The sequence below is a fragment of the Xyrauchen texanus genome, chromosome 42 (assembly GCF_025860055.1).
Source record: "Xyrauchen texanus isolate HMW12.3.18 chromosome 42, RBS_HiC_50CHRs, whole genome shotgun sequence".
Lineage (NCBI taxonomy): Eukaryota > Metazoa > Chordata > Actinopteri > Cypriniformes > Catostomidae > Xyrauchen > Xyrauchen texanus.
Window position 1 is genome coordinate 29436669 of NC_068317.1, and position 21083 is coordinate 29457751.

Sequence of the window (21083 nt, forward strand, 5' to 3'; positions counted from 1 at the left end):
ACAGACCACAAAATGGCACCGCCCTATGATGAAAAGGACAGCGAACACCCTCCCCCCCATGGGCTAGTTGCCGTGTAAAATGTTTCTCTTCCCAGTCCAGCCCTGCTGTCTATCCACAAATCTCGAGTGGACATATTCACACAGTTTGGTTGGCTAAAAGACAACACCCAGTTTCAAAACAATACGAAATGTTGAATAGACTGTATTTCAATCCCTCATCCTCATTTTCATTTGGGTCAAACTGAGTAGGCCAACACTGTTGTATATTTGACCAACGTCTATACAGCTCAAATGATAAACCATTATATCAGTAATTGGTTGTTATACCAAGCTCAAATATAACAGCAAAAAATGTCATCAGATCTTTGTTTATGCCTTTAAATGCTTTAAACAGACAATTGTGACACATAAAAATTCCTTCATTCATGCTGACTTACCCTTTGCCTTTTAAAAGGTCCGGGGCCATCTGGGAAAAGAGTATTTTCTGATTTGCCTCATCGTGAGCACCACTACTGTGCACATATACACACAAAAAAATTGTAACATATCGAATAATGAGCAACAAATGTACACACACTCAGACATATTGAAAATGCACCAGAACCTTTCTTTGAATGAATCTGAAAATGTGTTTAAAGCAGCCCGTCTGACTGAACACACCAATAAAGAACATGACAGACACAACAATGGCATAAAAATGTCTTCAATGATATTTATTTTGAATTAAAGGTATATTCCGGGTTCAGTACGAGTTAAGATCAATTCACAGCATGTGTGTCATAATGTTAATTACCACAAAAGATCATTTTTTGACTCAACTCACCAGAAATGTAGGTTACCATGGCGTGAAGAACTTACAATGGAAGGGAATGGGGCCAGTTGCTGGAGGTTCAAAGGCGGAAATGTGAAGCGTGTAATTTTATAAAAGCACTTCCATTAATTGTTCTGTTAAAACATGTGGATTATTTGAGCTGTAAAGTTGATTAAATCGTAATTTTTACTTTCGTTTTAGGTTTACAAAAGTTGTAAAATTGGAGATAAATTTACACAGAAAAGGTTAGTAATTATTTTATCACACTAAAATCATGTTAACACACATATTGTTTACATCTTGTGGCTATACTTTTGAAATAGTGAGTATTTTAACATTACGGATTGGTCCCCATCCACTTTCATTGTACAGTAAGTGCCTCACTGGAACCCAGACTTCTGCTTGCGAGGGAAAAGTCTAAATAAAATTTTGTGGTAATCAACATTATGTCACAAATACTGTCAATTGAGCTTAACTTGTATTGACTCCGGAATATTCCTTTAAGGTAGACATAAATTCTTAAAGCCTGTAGTCAAGCTCTACATTTGTAAACATACTCCTGCTAAATGCTTGTATTAGGACCGAAAACATACTCTACGCAAGTACATGAACACAAATACTTCTGGCTACTTCAAGCTCAACTTCACATGTCTTTATCAAAATGCGTTTGAAAGCATTTCATATAGCACGTCGCAAGAACGTGTTGCATTCTCAGCATTGCCACAAGGGGTGCTATAGAGGGCATTAGTGTTAACCACATTCATTTACGGTCAGTTTGCTCTCCGGTCAGCTACTATTACGGTGGAGCAACAATTTAAAGAGAATCGTGCAGAGCAAGTTAGTTACAAGTTAGTTAAACTGTTGACATAGCTATGTAAATAATAATACAAATGATTTAATCGTATAAATATTTCAAGGTAACTATCGCCTCCTTTAGTACTGATGTTTGTTACTGTCAAAGCGCATAGTAATGCAATAGTGCGTTTTAAGTACATAAGTACAATGGGACTGCGTGCTTGCAACAAAGCATTTGCGTACTCATGTGGAGTATGTTTCTAGCCTCACGCAATTCCATACTTACATTTTACTGGAGTAAGGGTTTCCTGAGGAGGGCATGGAGTGAGAAAACATACACTCATTTCCACTGGCCACAGGTCTGGGTGGCCTGGAGGTAATAAAATAGAAGGTGTTATGATAAGAACACATTTGCTTTTGTGTGTGTGTGTGTGTGTGTGTGTGTGTGTGTGTGTGTGTGTGTGTGTGTGTGTGTGTTTTGTCTGTTTAGTGCCTGTTCATTGGAGTGCGCATGCACATACAGTATGTGTGTAAACTGGCTCCAGTCAAAAAATTGTGTAACCATATAACAAGAAATATAACTCCTAATGCTCCACTTACCATGTGTCTCTGTTTCGCAGCATAAAAGCAAAGAAAACACAAGGCAACAAAATGTTAGCATGCACAATTTACATTACATTAAGCAACAGCAAATAGAAAATTCTAATCATAAACCATTTTATTCAAATAAGCTCATTGGACACATTTCATAAACTTCATCAAAGCCATTTAAATGTTTTTCAGAGCAATGTGATCAGGTTTTACTGATATGAGACTTCACGTACACAACAAGACTGAGGTTGAGAGGTTTCTCGTGTGTATCGGAGAACATCGGGTATGGAGGCTCTCGACTGGAGGTGCAGCTCAGAGACTTACTGAGAGCGTCCGACAACTTCTTAGCTGGAGATTTCTTGAGAAGAAGAAAGGAGTGTACAGAAGGTTAAACCAGAACTAAAATATCCATTCAAATCTATGTGGATATGATTAAAGATGCCAATACATATGGAAAACACTCTTTTTAAAAGAGTTAACTGTACTATGCAGAAATACTCTATATTTACGATGCAAAGCTTCTTCTCTGGTCCACCCAGACCACTTATTAAAACTAAGCTGCAAAAATGGGTCACTCAGAAATTCTCATGGTTTCATGTCACAACAATGAGCACATTAACATAAGACCACCCACATTTACACATCTACAATGCCTATTTCAGAAGACATCAACTTGGCCTATGCTAATGAATGACAGTATGAATGAACTATGCAAGAACACAGAGGTTAGCCAATCGTAACAGAGGTAATTTACTGTACCAAAAGAAATCTTAAAGGTACAGTAGTAAAAACAGCCTGTTTAATTCAAATGGTCAAAGAGAGGATGGCAAATAGTCATTTAAAATAAATGACACCAAATTACAATAAAATCTTTGGTGCAAAAAATTGTCTAATTTGCCATTATGAAATATATATCGGCCACCCTTATATAACAGTCACTTGAGGACTGCGGTCAACCACAACAAGAAACCTTTACTAACAGGTCCTTCAGAGGAAACAATAATGCTATAAACTGTAGAATGTGGCTCCTTCGAAATCAACATAAGGGTCAATGTGTCAAAGGGTCAAAGTGACGCAAAAATTTTATTAGTATTTTAAAACCTTTTGTAAACCAAATCAAAGTCCGGGTGGTGTAACAGTTACATACCAGGTGTCAAAGTGTTATTTCAAAAATGCATTGGGAATACAGTAATTACAACTGAACGTGGGCAGAATATATATGTGTTCGCTTGGTTCCTATGTTCCTAAAGACTGTCAAGGTTCAGCTTAAAATGGACAGACATTCATTCTGTATTATATTGCGCAAACAGAACAAAGAACCATTGGTATTTTATAATTATGACATAAAATAATATAATGCATAGTGAAATCAATGCAATTTACAACAAATATGAACTGTAAATAGACTATGAATGTAAATTAATGCAAGGATTGTATGAAATATATTCAATTTATTGGGGGTATTTTAGTACCTTTTACTTGATGGTTACACCACTTGACATTTTTTAAAGTAATTAAATCCTTTTTTTGTAGAAAATGGTATTAAATCAAACATTTATGAAACCAACATGGACATTTTTAAGAACTCGACACAGATGTTTTTAAAAGATTTCTCATTTTAATCACCTCGGACAACCTTGTTTGTCAATGTCCCATAAATAGCTTAAAGGAGACCTATTGTGTCTCAGGTGTCCCCAGAATGTGTCTGTGAAGTTTCAGCTCAAAATACTCCACGGATAATTTATTATATCATGTTATAAATGCCTCTTTTTAGGTGGAATCAAAAACACGCTGTTTTCGTGTGTGTCTCTTTAAATGCAAATGAGCTGCTGCTCCCCACCCCCTACATAACTCTGGTCTCAGTGAATACAATCAGAGACAATGGTAACTTTAGTAGCATTAGCCGTGGAATCAGCTAACAAGCACATTTGGAAAGGCGATTTGCAAACATCCTGTTTTACATTGACTCACATTCACAAAGCAGTCCGGTGTAAAATCATTTGCACAAACATACACACATTTTTGTATGTTTTGGGGCACATTTCCTTCAAAAACAAAACTTCTCCACTGCGTCTTCAGTGGCTCTGATGCAGGGAGTACATGAAGACTCTTAAGTTCAAATTTACATCCAACAACAAAACACGTATGACGTTTATGAAGCTGAGACATTAACGTGACATTACGTTAGAGCAGAAACGAAAACCTTTCATTTTGAATCACAGTTTTTGATTAAATGAAATATAAGAAAGATGAGTGGGGGGACTTTTAACATTGTAGGGTGGTTGTGTACACACACTGCCGACTCACATTTATGTACAAGTGAATTTTGCATAATAGGTCCCCTTTAAATGGCATAAATTAAGTCCGGGGTCATGACATTTAAGATAAAGGCGATACGTGATTTGACAGAATAATACATGTATTAGACATACATTGACAAAGGCTGAAGACTGTTTGGATGACACGAGTCATGCCGTCACTGACACTTACTCACAGTCAGGTTCCCAAATGGCCGTACACCTACCCAAGACATGTACTCCTTCATCTGGTGCTGGTTGCTATGGCTGCCCGAGGCATGACCCCTCCAGAAACACTCTTGGCAGAGTTGGTAATTATCACATTGTTGGCAACGGTAGCGAAATCCCATCATGCTCTGGTTGTGACAGTACGAGCACTCCACAGGATGGAAGACTGGAGAGGAGGGAAAAACCAGACAGTCACAATGTCTGTCATTAATATATGTTGTGGACGTTTTCTAGCTTTTAGCTGACATATGGAAAAACCATATACATGTAACAAAAATGAAAGGGACGCACCATTCTCAACATTTGCCAGCCGATGCATCAGCGGTAACCAAACCAGACACTGAGGTGGAGGATCTGACATCAACATGTCAAGAAACACGTTGAGAGAAACCTTTCTCTGTGAAAGGCCAGCAGTTTGAAAGCAAATTAGTCAAGATTTGGAACATATGTACAAGACACTTCAAGACACTTATGTAATGTTTAAAATTAACTCATAGAGTAATACAAAACAATGGACCATTTTCACATTTCCGGGTTTGGGAGAAGTAAACTATAGCAGGGTAAACTTCTCTCGCAGTGGATGGGAGACTACATCAAATGTTTGTTTGCATTCTCTTTTGCTCCAACAGCATATGTACTACCAATTCATTTTTACTTTGTATCCATGCTTGAAAAATCATAAAATAAAATGTGTTTTAACTGGGCAATTTCAAGCTGTTGACAAACCTCTTGTGGAAAGCAGGATCTTGTGGACTGCTCAGTGTACCCAAAAGACGGTCCCTCAAACACAGTCATGGGCAGCTTCAGCACCTCCCTCAGGAACTGGTCAAACTGTGAGTATATCATCACCCCATTTGCGTCTGATATCTGCGAGAAAATATCTTGAAGAAAACAAGACTGACATCAGCCATTTTATTTCTTTAAAAGAAGCAATGGAGGCATGTCTTTCTGCATTTCATCATTTTAATCTTGATTAAAGCATCATGCGGCTTCTTACAGGATTTGAGGATATGACTTCTTAATTTACACATTATTCAATGTCTACACACTATAACAATGTCTACACACTATTAGTACTTAATTCACATTCGAATATAGTTTAAAGTTTTATTATTAGGAATGCGTCACCATAAATGAAGCGAAAACTTTTAACTGCTGGAGCTCCAACTACATAGACAAGGTCATAAAAAAGCAAATATGCCTCATGGTTAGAAGTGACTTTCAAGTAATGACAGCTGCTCTGACCTTTAAAATGATGATAAAATGATTAATCAAACCCATTCGTTTAAGAGTCCATTAATAAGCATCAATCCATTAAACACACATAAGTTCAAAGATAAGTTCAAAGTGAAGCTTACATCGGAGTTTATCCAAAATCTTCCCTCCACAAAGCGTAGCCAGGGCCATCTTCAATATCAAAATGGAGATTTTTCCAACACCTTTACTAAAAAAAGACACATCAGTGAACTAACACGTTAAAATGGATGCATACAGCCTGCTAGGTTAGATATGGCCAATGGCATTGATTCGATTCCATTGATTCTTGGAGGTAACCCCCCTCCCCAATAATCAAAACAAGCAAGTACAAACCCCCCATTATTTATACCATGATCAATGGAAATATATAAATGCCCAAATGTTCAAGCCAAATCTACACCCTTGCAAATGGTAAAGCAAGTGATGTGTAAAGCTATTTAAGTCAGTTCAGTAAGTTGAAGAGGTCATTCAATTTGTCAAATACAGGAAGTAAAGTGCAGTTTGGGATTTCAAACTTCATTCAAAACATCTAAAACGTTTTACAGCTGAAAGGGTTTTTATTAGAAACGTTTAAAGTAACTCTAAAAAAGAATATCACGTATCATAATATGTTGATTTGATTCAGTCACTTTCAGACAGATTTAAAGGAAAAATTCACCCAAAGGTCAAAAATTATTTCTCAAATCTCACTTCTGCATAATCAAACACAAATTCGGTTACAAGACAAGCAAGAACGAATGCCATTGGTCATCATTGACAAGAAAAAAACGATGCGCAAGCGTGAATGAGACTTGAGAGCTGTCGAGGAGGGGAATATAGCACACAAGTCTTACGGGTTACTTCTATGATCAGTAGATGTCTTTATTGGACAGTCAATGTACTGGATAGAATGTCAAACGGGTTTAGAATGAAATAGGGGATTTTCAGGATTTTGGGTGAACTATTTAAAGTATTTTAAAGCAACTGCAGTCACTACTTACGGGTCATAGGCTGCTAACAGGAAGTTGAGGAGGAACGAGATGGACTGCTCTACGTTAATCTGATGGGTTGTAGGCAGGCGCTTGTTCAGCTGGTAAAAGACGGCAGACAATATTGCTTGCAGGTGCGACACTGAGAACTCTGTGTTGACGTCCATAGTGTTGAGTCTGTTTTCCCGAAACACCTCGATAATGTTCCAGATATCCACCAGATGCACTGTAAGAGGAGACAAATAAATCAGCCCTGGTAGCAGCAAATTCTGACAACTTTGGTGTCAAAACACCAAAGTAGCTGTAATTAGTAAAACATCTTAGGTTTTGAGTTTTTAAAAGCAACCTGTGCTTGTGGCTTCAAGAGAGCTAACATACATCTGTGTGTTTTACTGCATTTATGCTGTTACTTTCATATCATTTCTGGCTCTTGCTATACTTCGCTATTGCTGTTTAATCTTATGTTGTGTGCTGTTTTGTCTTCCCAAGTTAGTGATAAGGAGTTGTCTCCATTTCAAGGTTTTCTAAGTCACAGGACGACGTGGTGAAGCAGGAATTTTCCATTGTATTTACTTTGTCTAATAACGCTTGTTTAAGTTGTGCTTGTCAGCCAAAGTCAGAATAAGCACTGAGAAAGACACAACAAAGCTTTTTCAATAAACTCAAGAAGAGTTAGCTTGACAAAACTGTAATATTTTGCTATCTTCTGACGAAGAGTGAGAGCTAGTAAAGAGATTGGATCAACTCCAACTGTAAGATACTTCATATGCCACTGACTGAACCTTGGTCTTAGGATGGACCCATCAAAACCGAAATGACCTGCCGGTTGAACTGCGATGCACATCATTGATCTCTGCCTGCATCACCTATGTTTATTGATGGAATACATAGACTATAAATGAATTGCCAACAAAAGCCTTCATCAGCCAACTAACAAAGGACAATGCATCTATGTGAACTTCTACAGTTAATCCAGGATGCACTTCAAAGACATTAGTCATTAATCTTACAGTTCATAAAAAATCTTTGTATAAACACTGGCCCTTAACACTTACTTAGTTTACAAATTTAAACCATGACTTGCACTGCACATAAATAACTAATATTGGCATTATATTCATGATGTCAGAGGGGAACTGGAGCCCACAGTGAGTCTGGTTTCTACCAAGGTTATTTTTCTCCATTAACCAACATCTAATGGAGTTTTGTGTTCCTTGTCACAGCTTCAGCTTGCTCACTGGGGTTCTAAATACAATTATGAATTAACTATTTAATTATTTTATACACAATTATCAATTACACAATTATGACTCTTATGACTTAATAGTTATTTCAGTTTCATTTTCTGTTAGTGCATGATTTTCGGTAAAGCTGCTTTGAAACGATGTGTGTTGTGAAAAGCGCTATACAAATAAAAATGACTTGACTTGACTCTAACATTACCAAAATGAAAGGAGTATGTAAGAAATAGTAACAAAATTGCGCTAAAGCTGTACAAATGTATACAGAAATATGTGCATTGAGAAACACTTTGTGAAAATGCCAATTAAGGTTCTGCTGTTAAAGGGAATGTTCACCCAAAAATCTAAATTCATAATTTTCTCACCTTCATGCCATCCAAGATGTATATGACTTTCTGTCTTCAGCAAACAACGATTTTTATAAGACTGTATCAGCTTTGTTGGTCCTCACAAAGCAAGTGAATGGTGATCTTGACCTTTGTAGCTCCAAAAATCACACTAAGTAGTTAAATCAATTTCTTCATAAGAGATATAAATCACTTTTCACTTTTACATCTGAATGTCACATGTGGTGCCTTGTTAGTTTTAGTTTTTTAGTTTAGAGTAAAAAAATGACTTCAATATTGTTCTGTTTCTCACCCACACCTGTAACATTGCTTCTGAAGATTTATATTTAAACACTGGAATCTTATAGATAACTTATATGTTTTTTTTATGTGATTTGTGTATCTACAAAGGTCTGGTCACCATTCACTTGCATTGTATGGACCTACAGAGCTGAGATATTTTCTAAAAAATCTCGATTGTTCTGCAGAAGAAAGTCAGTCATACACATCTGGGATGGCATGAGGGTGAATAAATGATGAGAAACTTTTGGGGTGAACTGTACCTTTAAAATTCCAAGCTTTTTCATGACCATTTTTAATAATAGTTTAAACAGTTCAATAGTTTCTCCGGGCACAAAAATTCAAGCAGCATGTGGCCACTCATCTTCCTCTTGATCAATTCTATGGATGGAGGACCACCAGATCAAGACCCTGTCATGGCCAGCCCAATCTCAAGACCTGAACCCCATTGAAAACCTCTGGAATGTGATCAAGAGGAAGATGGATGATTGTATTTTTGTGCCAGGAGTGGCATAAAGTCACCCAACAGAAATGTGAAAGACTGGTGGAGAGTATGCAAAGACACATGAAAGCCAAATATTGATTTCTGAACTCTTCATAAGTTAAAACGTTAGTATTGTGTTGTATAAAAATTAATATGAACTTGTTTTCTTTGCATTATTCGAGGTCTGAAAACACTGCATCTATTTTGATCAGTTATCATTTTCTTCAAATAAATACTCTAAATTACAATATTTTTATTTGGAATTTGGGAGAAATGTTGTCAGTACTTTATAGAATAAAAAATTATTATTTTTTTTACTCAAACACATACCTATAAATAGTAAATCCAGAGAAACTGATAATTTTGTAGTGGCCTCTTAATTTCTTCCAGAGCTGTATTTCAAAGCTGGATGTTTTTATTGTTGCATCAGATTAGATACAGCATTTTCATTATAATCCCATTTGTGATATACTGTATATTAAAACTAGAAACCCTCTAGCATGACATCATGTCCTGTCCATTGTTGTATGCAAATAAGCAGTGACGTGATGTGACAAGTTAATGTTATAGAGTGCAATTATTATTCATTTATAGCAAACAGGTTTTGTCAAAATAAAATAACTGGCAATACATCCAATGTGATCAGATTTTAAATGGCCAGTTGTGCTTCCCACTAATAACTCAACCTAGTCTCACAGAATGAACGTAATTATAACGAAATATTATAACAAATTCAATTCCACACAAATCACTGGAAAAACTGCAGCAAAAAGTGTAATGATGCACGCTATTTTGATTTGCAAAAATCTTGCCACACTCACATAATGTTCATAAGATCAGGATACAATAACTATGGCATCCAGCAGGATAAACTCAAACTTCAAATCAATAATACAGCAAATAGGCGACATATAGTGATCAAATTGCTGTCAGTGTGAACAGAGCTTCATAAATGAAGCTTCATAACCCCTTGCATACTTACAATTGCACCTCTTCTGTATAAACCTCAGCTTGCATGCTGTTCTGTACGTGGACAATCGGATGGAGTCCAGATCTAGTGCACCTGCGAGAATAATTACAGCACTTTAGTCTGTGGATCCGGTTACTCAGCTGCCCATCCCAAAATGTACTTTGCACAATGTCCTGCATTACTGAACCCATTTAGAGAATTAAATTCTGTTATAAAAATGCTTAAAATCCTATTAGCTGGAGTATGGAATGATATAGTGAAATATCAAATGATACATACGCATTTCAGCAAACAGCTGTCTTCTGTCTGCCATGGCACTGCTGCAGTGGCCGGACTCTTCAATCATTCTGCAAACCATCATAGGCAAAGAAAACAAAAGGACAATGCAGACGTACCACAGCTCTAAAGGCTAACTGGGCTGGTGATTGACGAAATGGCTTTTGAAGAATTTGCATATAGTTTACTATTTTATACAGTTAATTGCAAAAGTTAACTAGATAGTAAAGTTTGTCAAGATGAACTCTGATGTTGGTTTGACAAAGCCTTGTCTAAACGTTTAAAATGAAGTAAGAAAAGACAACGCACACTATGTCAGAACAGTCTGAAGGGGTGCTGAGATTGGTGGATGTAGCTTGAAAGCTCTAGATGGAGTTACAATTGATCATTTTGGTATTTGTTTAGGGACTTTGAAATAATACACATAACAGAAGAGGTGGAAAAGGCAGATACTATTAATCAGCCAACATTTTTTAACATTTAGCACTATTGGTGCTAATTAAAAATAACAAAAGATGAATCATCAACCTCTAATCAATTTGGTGTATTGAACTTGACTATTTTTTGTATTATTTTCAAACTATTTATTTCTCAAAAGTACCCAAGATATGGAAACAAAGTTTGTTCCATTCTGCAGTTTTTAATGTGCTGATATTGCTCTTAGCAACTAAACTGTGTAAATAACTCCCTGTCTATGTCCACACTGCTCCTCTGTAACAATTTACACATTGTTACATTTTGAGGTATGGGCACACAAGACCCTGAACTTTTGACTTTGATTTAAAAAATACAATTTAAATAACATAACAAGAGTTCTGCTGTGACATTCATTCCAATATCAACTTCTTGACAGCTATATCGTCTAGTAGAATTTTTAGATAAAGTGCATTCAAGTACATATCACCCTGTAGCTCAAGACCAGTTGCCCACTAAGCTAAGCAGCGTTTAGCCTGGGCAGTACCTGGATGGTATACCTCCTGGGGAAAACTAAGGTTGCTACTGGAAGAGGTATTAGTGAGGCCAGCAGGGGGTGCTCACCCTGCGGTCTGTGTGGGTCCTAATGACACAATATAGTGATGCGGACACTATACTGTAAAAAGGCACCGTCCTTCGGATGAGTTGTTAAACTGAGATCCTGACTCTCTGAGGTCATTAAAAATCCCATGACAATTCTCGAAAAGAGTCCTGGCCAAATTTCCCCCATTGGCCCTCATCAATCATGGCATCCTAATAATCCCCATCTATTAACTGTCTGTATAATTCTACTCTCTCCTCTCCATCAATAGCTGGTTGAGGAGAGTACACTGTGTAAAGTGCTTTGAGTGTAGTGTCAAATGCTATATAAAAGTGCTAAATTCATTCATACCCCTTCATTTTGTTTTCACATTTTGTGATGTTGCAAAAAAACTGAAATAACACATTGTTTAAAAAATTCTTGACACTTGAAATTTAGCTCAGGTGCATCCCATTTTTTTTACACTTTGATTGGAAAATTCATTTGATTGGACATGATTTGGAAATGCATACACCAAGCCATGAGGTCAAAGGAACAGACTGTAGAGCTCCGAGACAGGATTGTGTCAAGGCACAGATCTGGGGAAGGCTACAAACAAATTTGGCTGCATTAAAAGTTCCCAAGAGCAGTGGCCTCCATAATTCTTAAATGGAAGAAGTTTGGAACAACCAGGAATCTTGTTAGAGCTGGCCACCCATCCAAACTTAGCAATCATTGGAGAAGGGCCTTGGTAGAAGAGCTGACCAATAACCTGATGTTCACTCTGGTTGAGCTCCAGAGATCATGTTTGGAGATGGAAGAAGCTTGCAGAAGGACAACCGTCACTGCAACACTCCACCAATCTGAGCTTTACGGCAGAGTGGCCAGACGGAAGCCTCTCCTCACTGCAAGACATAAAAAAGCACCTAAAGGACTCTCAGACTGTGAGAAACATGATTCTCTGGTCTGATGAAATGAAGATTGAACTGTTTGGCCTCAATTCCAAACGTCATGTCTGGAGGAAACCAGGCACCGCTCATCACCTGCACAATACCATCCCAACAGTGAAGCATGGTGGTTGGGTGTTTTTCAGCAGCAGGGACTGGAGGACTCCAGTTGAAGGAAATCTGAACGCAGCAAATTACAGATATTCTTAATGAAAACCTTGTCCAGAGCACTCAGGACCTCAGACTGGGCCGAATGTTCACCTTCCAACAGGACAATGACCCTAAGCGCACAGCTCTCATCAAGACAATGCAAGAGTGGCATAGGGACATCTCTGTGAATGTCCTTGAGTGGCCCAGCCAGAGCCCGGACTTGAACCCAATCGAACATCTCTGGAGAGACCAGTCCAATGGAAAATGGCTGTCCACCGATGGTCCCCAACCTGATGGAGCTTGAGAGGTCCTGCAGAGAAGAATGGCAGAACATCCCCAAATCCAAGTGTGCAAAGCTCGCCACATCATACCCAAAAAGACTTGAGGCTGTAACCGCTGTCAAAGGTGCGTCAACTCGATGCCAAAAGATGGTTATCTGCAAAAATCTATGCAGAGAGTGTTTTTTCCTCTGTGTTCCCCTGTGGCTGGCGCTGAAGGATGTGTGCTTTGTGGCATGGCACGTTATCCTGTAAGAAGTAGCCATTAGAAGATCGGTAGACCATGGTCACAAAGGGATGCACATGGTCAGCAACAATACTCAGGTAGGCTGTGGCATTTAAACAATGCTCAACTGGTATTAAGGAGCCTAATGTGTACCAAGAAAACATTCCCCACACCATTAATACACCACCACCTCCAGGCTGAACCGTTGACACAAGGCAGGATGCATCCATGAATTCATGTTGTTTACGCCAAATTCTGACCCTTCCATCTGAATGTCGAAGCAGAAATCGATATTCGTCAGACCAGGCATGTTTTCCCAATCATCTACTGCCAAGTTTTGGTGAGCCTGTGCCCACTGCAGCCTCAGTTTCCTGTTCTAAGCTGACAGCAGTGGTACACAGAGGGGTCTTCTGCTGCTGTAGCCCATCCGCCTCAATGTTCAACGTGCTGTATATTCAGAAATGCTTCTCTGCATTGCACTGTTGTAACGTGTGGTTATTTGGGTTACTGTCATGTTCCTGTCAGCTTGGACCAGTCTGGCCATTTTCCTCTGACCTCTGTCATTAACAAGCCGTTTTCCCTGGATGTTTTTTTCTTTTCACACCATTCTCTTTACACTCTAAGACTGTTGTGCATGAAAATCCCAGGATATGAGCAGTTACAGAAATACTCAAACCAGCCCATCTGGCACCAACATACATGCCTTTTTTCTCAAGAAATTTTAAGGAATATAAGAAATAAAAACGAATAAAAGGACTTTTTTTAACCATAAAAAAATAAGACTAGGTTGCTTTTACACTTTAAAATGGCACCTGAATTAAATTGTAAGAGGAAAAATAAAGTTGGTCTACTAAACTCAACAGTTAATACTCCCTCAGTCTAAACTCCTCCACAAAGCTGTTTAATGCTCAATTAACTTCAAGGAATGTACAATCACACAGAGATCCAAGAGTTCAGAACAGTTGTGGATATACTTTCACTATGACAACACAGGGGCAAAACACTAAACAATCATCATTATCAAATTCACCTGCAGATGTGTAAGATTCACAGAACACACTGCACAATATTAATCCGTCAGTAATCTGATACTTATTGAACTCACATCCAAGATAAACAAACTCCCACTGTATAATTAAGTGTTTTGCTTCACTACTTCAACACTCCGTCTATCATGTTACACCAAATGGAGGACAAAGACAAACTATTGCTAGAAAAAGAAATCAAACTTTTATGTAGCTATGACAAAACTTAGGGGAAAAGGAAAACAAATACCCTTCAGAAAGCACCATGTTCCTCTCCCCTCTTATACAGTATTTATGAGTCACCACAATAAGTCTGCTGGTTTTTGAAATAATGCTTTTCGTCAGGTCCTTTAACTTCAACAATAGCAGCCCATAGAATTCATGGCAACCCACTGAAATTAGAACCAGTCAGGATCCAGCATATGTTGCCTCTATGTTTAACTTCCAATGAGTGAGACTCACATTCTTGTTGGGCTTAGACGGCTTGCTTAGCTCCGGTTGCAAGTTTGTACCATCTCCTATCCCTCCATTGGGAAGCCTGGCCCTTTAGAGTGGGGTCCAAAAGTCTGAGACCACTATAGTGGGATGAGTGGTTGTAAAGTCATATAATATGTTATAAATGATATAACAATTTGAGCGAAAAGTTGAATAGAAAAATGTATAAGAACTTGATGACCAGGTTGATAAGATTGGTCATGATTTGAGATTGGTCCAAAAATCTATGAGATGGCAAAATCGTAAGAAATCATACATTACGAGTTGGTTCGTACAAACCTAAACATAAAGAACAACCCTTAGTAAAACACTAAACATAATAAGTTGCTGGATTGATGCCTGTATTGTATCGATTCAAAATTCTGTTTGTTAATTAGTTGGTCTATATGGGAATAAAAGGTGTACATTTTGTATATCTTACGATTTCGCAGTATCATACAAAGTATGACGAGTTGTCATGAGAATCACTTAGATTTGATAAGTGGCCTAGAAATAATGCAGAATACTTAAATACCTTTGTCATTTTTTTTACTTACTTTTTCAAATCCAAAAACTTTGTTAATTTCAGGTTTAAATGGAAAATATCCCAGATTTTCAATATGGCCTCAGACTTCAGGAACCCATTGTATACAAAAGGACTGGAGGCTTGTTTGCAGTTTAAAGACACTCCATGTGAAATTATTAGGCAAAATGATGAGACTACGGAAGATTGAGTTGCTAGGGAAGACTAATTCAAGCCCTCTAATGGGACAGTTCTAAAGAGATCCCATATTTCACAGAGTCTTTCCTCTGCACGCTCTCTCTCTCTCTCTCTCTCTCTCTCTCTCTCTCTCTCTCTCTCTCTCTCTCTCTCTCTCTCTTCCTCCATTTATTGCTGCTGTGGGACCTCCAAGCCTATAAATATCCTTTTGGACAGTCTGTGGCATCCAGGCATTTTGAGTCCTACTCCGTTTTTTGTCACTCTCTTAGCGTGATTTATTGAGTACGATGCTTTAAACGAAGAAAATGAAGCATAATGCTTTTGGATTCCTGTTCCTTTGATAAATGTCCTATAGGGAGTGGCTTGGCATATAATATTGACAGATCTGACCTGGAGGAGAGAGTCCTGTTCTACACACAGCAGCTGTTCAGAGTATGTTCACTGAGTAATTAGCACTGGCTTACTCTCATCACACTGTTTGTGGGAGTAACTAATAGCTAATGCTGCTGCATTTTTCCAAAACCACATAATGCATCTATTTGAGATATGGCATTGCTGTATCCCAGGCAAAGCTAACATCAATGTAGGGATTATTGCAGAAGAAATTGAAGATTTATGAAGCTGATTATTGCAGTAAACACATATAGAGAATAACTGCACAAAAATGATGTTAAAATTTGACTTGAAATACAGGATATTGACATGTCCTGCGGTGTGGCATTTTATTTTCCATTTAAACAGTATTTTGCTAAATCTTTTATAATAAATATGAATGTCATTTTTACTAGACAAAAAATATGGGTTATATTGAGACACTTACAAATCAAGTGCATGGGGCCAATACATAAACATGTTGTAAAAATAATCGCAAAAGTATATTCAAAAGTATAACTAAAAGATGTAAACATTATGCATGTTAACGTGATTTTAGATTGATAAATTACTCACTAACCTTTTCTTTGTAAAGTTATAGCCAATTTTTTAACTTCTTTGCCATGACGACTTTACGCCTTAAACCTTAAAACCTTACAAAAATGTAAAAGAGGTGATTTAAACAACTTTACAGCTCAAATAATAAACAAATTTGAACATAATAATTAATTATAAGTTTCATATTGCTGCGTTTAAACCCTCCAAAAATTGGTCACATTCACTTCCATTGTAAGTGTCTCACTGCAACTCAGATTTTATTTATTTATTTACGAAAAGGAGGGACGAGTCGAAACGAAATATTAGCGAAACCTGTTAAGGACCACTGATCAACAGCACAGTCAATAAGTTCTATTATGTTTTTTGTTTTTTTTTAGATTATTATAGGTTATGAAACACATAAAGGTTTTAAGAGGCTTCCATGAGAATTACATTCTGTTCAAGTGCACCAAAGTGAGCCATTAATCAACTTAACTATGTTTCCACCAATCAAGCACAGTAACTCAGAAGCCAGATGATACTGTGATTGTCTAGGTATCACCATGAAATAGCACAGAAATCTGGGTACAGTCTTACAGCTTTACGGTTTAGGGATGTCTTTATCATGCTCTCATCATAGAGATGGATATTGCTGCAGTCATACCCATTTTCAACTTTGGTTTGCGCATAAAATTAGATGGTGTTGCAAGAGCACTTTAAATTAATTCCAAATGCTCTTAAAGAACAAAAAACACAAAAACAACTTTAATATCAAGAGCATTTGAAAGCTGACAACTGACTGAATAAGGAAACATATAGCAAATATAGCACAGCATAGGAAATCAAACAGTAATCCAACAGACAAATAAATCCTAACCAAAATGCATGCAAATAGATACATACATTATGCATGCAATAAAAAAGTAGATTTTATAAGAACTCAAATTGCAAAAAAAAAAATTGGGTTAATGGAACAACATACTTTTGTGATTACAGCCAATGATTTAGTACAGAATCATTTACATATACATAAGCTATGTATGACATAGTTGAAGGATCTTTATCATGCATTTTAATAGTAAAGTAGACCGTGGAGCACTGACAATCAGGCTCTATAAGAAATGTCTGGGTTGCTGTGCACTTGCTACTCACCAAATACATGTCATCGCCAAAACGGGTTCAAATCCAATCCGTCTATTTCACTAAAGCTAATCGGCGCCGAAACGACGCATATAAACCAAAACAGACCCGCCGCTTAAACACAAAAGCCTCTTTTAGTTGCACGAGACGCGCAAAGAGCAGCGCCGATCTCAGATCTCTTGTGTTCTTTTGCTTTGATGTGACGTAATGCGCCTCTCGCGATGACGTAATGCGGAATCTCTCCATTGTACCCATCCATCGGTTAATAAATATTAGTATAAACGAGAAAAATGAACGTTATAGGCTACAACTCATAAAGATTAAGAACATGTTAACAAATGAACATAATTCACCGATCCGCCACAACATTAAAACCACCTGCCTAATATTGTGTAGGTCTCCCTCGTGCCCCAAAACAGCGCCAACCCGCATCTCAGAATAGCAGTCTGAGTTGATATTCTTCTCACCACAATTGTACATTACAACGGCGGAATGGTGGGTGATTTAGTTCAATCATACTTTAGTTTAAGATTAGCAACACATAAATTATTTGTCATCTTTTGGCACATCAGCACAAAGTTATTTTTGGGATCCGAACACTGCAGCGGTTTTGTAGAAAGTGAATTCATTCAGGATAAAGAATCAGACTGATGTTCGCGAACTTCACGCAGTCCCTTGCCATGGGTGATGCTTGGGCTGGGTTTCCCGAAGCTCTCAGCCGTCTGTGCATGTCACGTGACAGGTGTAATTAGGTCTAAAGATCTATAGATCTAAATTATGACACATCAATTGTTAACACATAATACAGTAGAACGTTTTTAATTCTAATTGCAGGAATATATATTCTTATTGAACAGATTTGCATAGAAGACATGTGAGTATTGTAACCCTGCAATTTAGAATATCAACTGCCCAAAATAAATTATGAAAATATGGTTAACCAAGGAGATTATGGTGTGAGTGTGAGACTATCTTCCTCCTCCTCTTCTTCCTCTCTCCAGTGGATGATTCAAAAAACATGGCAGTCACAAATTGCATTCTGCTTAATGGCAGTATGGCTACAAGTGCACAGTAGGGTTGGGCGATATGAAAGGAATGTAAGTGCAGCGTAGTTCTAGCGGGAAGACTAGCAGCTGTACATCATTGCACCATTAGCTGGGTAACTTCTAGCCAATCACATGTAAGCCATTGCTTTATAACCCTGCGTTCACACCAGAGGCGGCGAGAGCGTCAAATCGACCGGAAGTCATTTATTTTCAATGACAACCAGTGTCTCTCAGCGGCGAGAAGCGGCATGGCGAGTCTTGGGCGGTGTGGGCGTCAGATGAAAGTTCAAGTGCAGTCAACATTATGGTAACAAGCTGTGATGCGGTTCGGCGGCAACCTATTGGAATATAGAAGTGCTCCGCTCTAGCGAAGTCTAGAGAACACAACAGTGTAAACTTTGGTTCCCACCAAACATTAGTTCCGAAGATAAAATGGAGAAGAAACTAATTATTGCCGTGGCAGGTTTCCCAGTAATATATGATCTGTCCCTGTTTGCTTACAGGGATATAAAACAACCAAGACCACAGTTATTATTACAAATGTATTTTATTTTGATAACAAACAACTATAATTTTAATTACTTTCTGCCATCGACCGATTTCTTATTTTCACATTTTAAAGAGTTCATGAGGATATACGCTACTTGTGATAGGTCGGCAAAAATAAATGGTCGACATGTCTGGATGTTTAAATTACGGCCCCTTTAAATATAGTCCACAAAACAAAGCATTCTGAACAAACGTTGCCGCCTATTTCAACTACGTCAGAGCGTCCACGAGCATCCTCGAGCGCTGAAGGCAGTTTTGACGCTCTCGCCGCTTCTGGTGTGAACGTACGGTAAGTCTGCTCACAATATCACTTTGCTGTTTCAGTGTGCTAACACGGCATCCTCCAATACCCCACCACCACCGGTTGAGACCCGTCCTGCACGGGGGTAGGCTCCTAGCCCTTGCCTCCTATCTCCAGGAGGATATGACGGTTCCGAGTACAACTCTTTCGGACCATCAGGCGGGGCCTACGCCAAAGAGAAACATTACATTTCTGTTTTATATTCATCAAATAAATGCCATCCTAAATTTCACTCAAGTCTGCGAGTCTTTCTGATATAAATATATTCATGATATGTTTTGGGAAAAAATATCACCAAATCCGATTACATCGCCCTTGAAACATGAAAATCAACAAGACATTTCGATCCACAGAAATGCCGCTCACTGGATGTTTTTTGTTTTTGGCACCATTCTGAGTAAATTGTAGAGACTGTTGTACTTGAAAATCACAGGAGATCTGCAGTTACAGAAACACTCCAACCAGCAAGTCTGATATCAACAATCATGCCACGGTCCAAATCATTGAGATCACATTTTTTCCCCACTCTGATGGTTGATGTGAACATTAACTGACGCTCCTGACCCATGTCTGTGTGATTTTGTGCACTGTACTGCTGCCACACGATTGGCTGATTAGATAATCAAGATTGTTGGTGCCCAGGGCCATAGCAAGGAATTCTGGGCCACTTGACTGTATATTGCTCTGGGCCCCTTACCTATTAAAGAAATACAGTTCTGAATTTGATTCAGGCCCCCATGTTCCTTTGGGCCCCTAGAATCGTTACCACCTTTCACCCCACTAGCTACGGCCCTGCTATAACAGGGATGGATTACTGACTGGGCCAATGGGGCCAGTTCCCAGGGGTCATTGACTACCAGGGGCCCTTGACTGCCCGGGGGGGCCCTGGGCTTTAAGGTTACGCGATCCAGTTTGGCGATCCCCCGCTCGAAAATGCATCAACTATGAAAACGAAAGCCGCTACCAACTTTAGGCAATGAAAAAGGAAACACCTTTTGGAGGGGGGGCCCTTGGAGATTATTGTCCCCGGGGCCTTTGAAAGTCATAATCCGTCCCTGGTTGTAACTGCTGATCTCCTGGGATTTTCACACACCACAGTCTCTAGAATTTACTCAGAATGGTGCCAAAAACAAAAAAATCCAGTTCTGTGGATGGAAATGTCTTGGTGATGAAAGAGGTCAACAGAGAATGGCCAGACTGGTTTGAACTGACAAAGTTTACGGTAACTCAGATAACCGCTCTGTATAATTGTGGTGAGAAGAATATCATGCTATTCTGAGATGCGGGTTGGCGCTGTTTTGGCAGCAGGAGTGGGACCTACACAATATTAGGCAGGTGGTTTTAATTTTGTGGCTGATAATATAATATAATATAATATAATATAAAATAATTAATATAATATTTGGTAGAATTTAAATTATATAAAATGCAATTTAATAAGCACAAAAAGTGTTTTATATATAATCTAATAATATTTGGTAGAATTTAAAATGTATTCAAAATAAAAATGAACAAGCATTACTACAAAAAATTTATAAATAAAACTATTTTTGTGTTGAGAAATTTTTTGTCCATCCATCCTAAAACTTTTTAACCAACCAGAGCCAGCATAAACTTAATACGGGATTGTATTATTCACCGTTCTTTGCATCCCTGAAAGGGCTTTTTCATTTTTTCACTTTCTCAGTTTTGTCTCTGTGATGAATGAAGCCATGTCTGTTGCTTAGCAACGGCGTGCGCTGAAGAAACTGGGGGCTGGAAAACAAATAGTATTAAACA

General features: G+C 38.1%; 1 protein-coding gene across 3 annotated transcripts in view; it reads right to left on the reverse strand.

The window, feature by feature from the left end:
• Window positions 1-17582, reverse strand: part of LOC127635239 (dystrobrevin alpha-like) — a 30991-nt gene extending 13409 nt beyond the window's left edge. For 2 of the 3 annotated variants that reach the window (XM_052115130.1, XM_052115132.1), the window contains exons 1-11: window positions 17421-17582; window positions 10548-10615; window positions 10281-10361; window positions 6960-7173; window positions 6081-6166; window positions 5449-5603; window positions 5014-5119; window positions 4722-4888; window positions 2431-2555; window positions 1893-1976; window positions 438-512 (exon numbers count right to left, since the gene is read on the reverse strand). In XM_052115130.1, coding sequence (XP_051971090.1) covers window positions 438-512; window positions 1893-1976; window positions 2431-2555; window positions 4722-4888; window positions 5014-5119; window positions 5449-5603; window positions 6081-6166; window positions 6960-7173; window positions 10281-10361; window positions 10548-10614 — 1160 coding nt within the window. In that variant the 5' untranslated portion in view covers window position 10615; window positions 17421-17582. The remainder of the gene's footprint in view (window positions 1-437; window positions 513-1892; window positions 1977-2430; window positions 2556-4721; window positions 4889-5013; window positions 5120-5448; window positions 5604-6080; window positions 6167-6959; window positions 7174-10280; window positions 10362-10547; window positions 10616-17420) is intronic. The other variant, XM_052115131.1, reaches the window with a different exon arrangement.
• Window positions 17583-21083: the final 3501 nt, after the last annotated feature.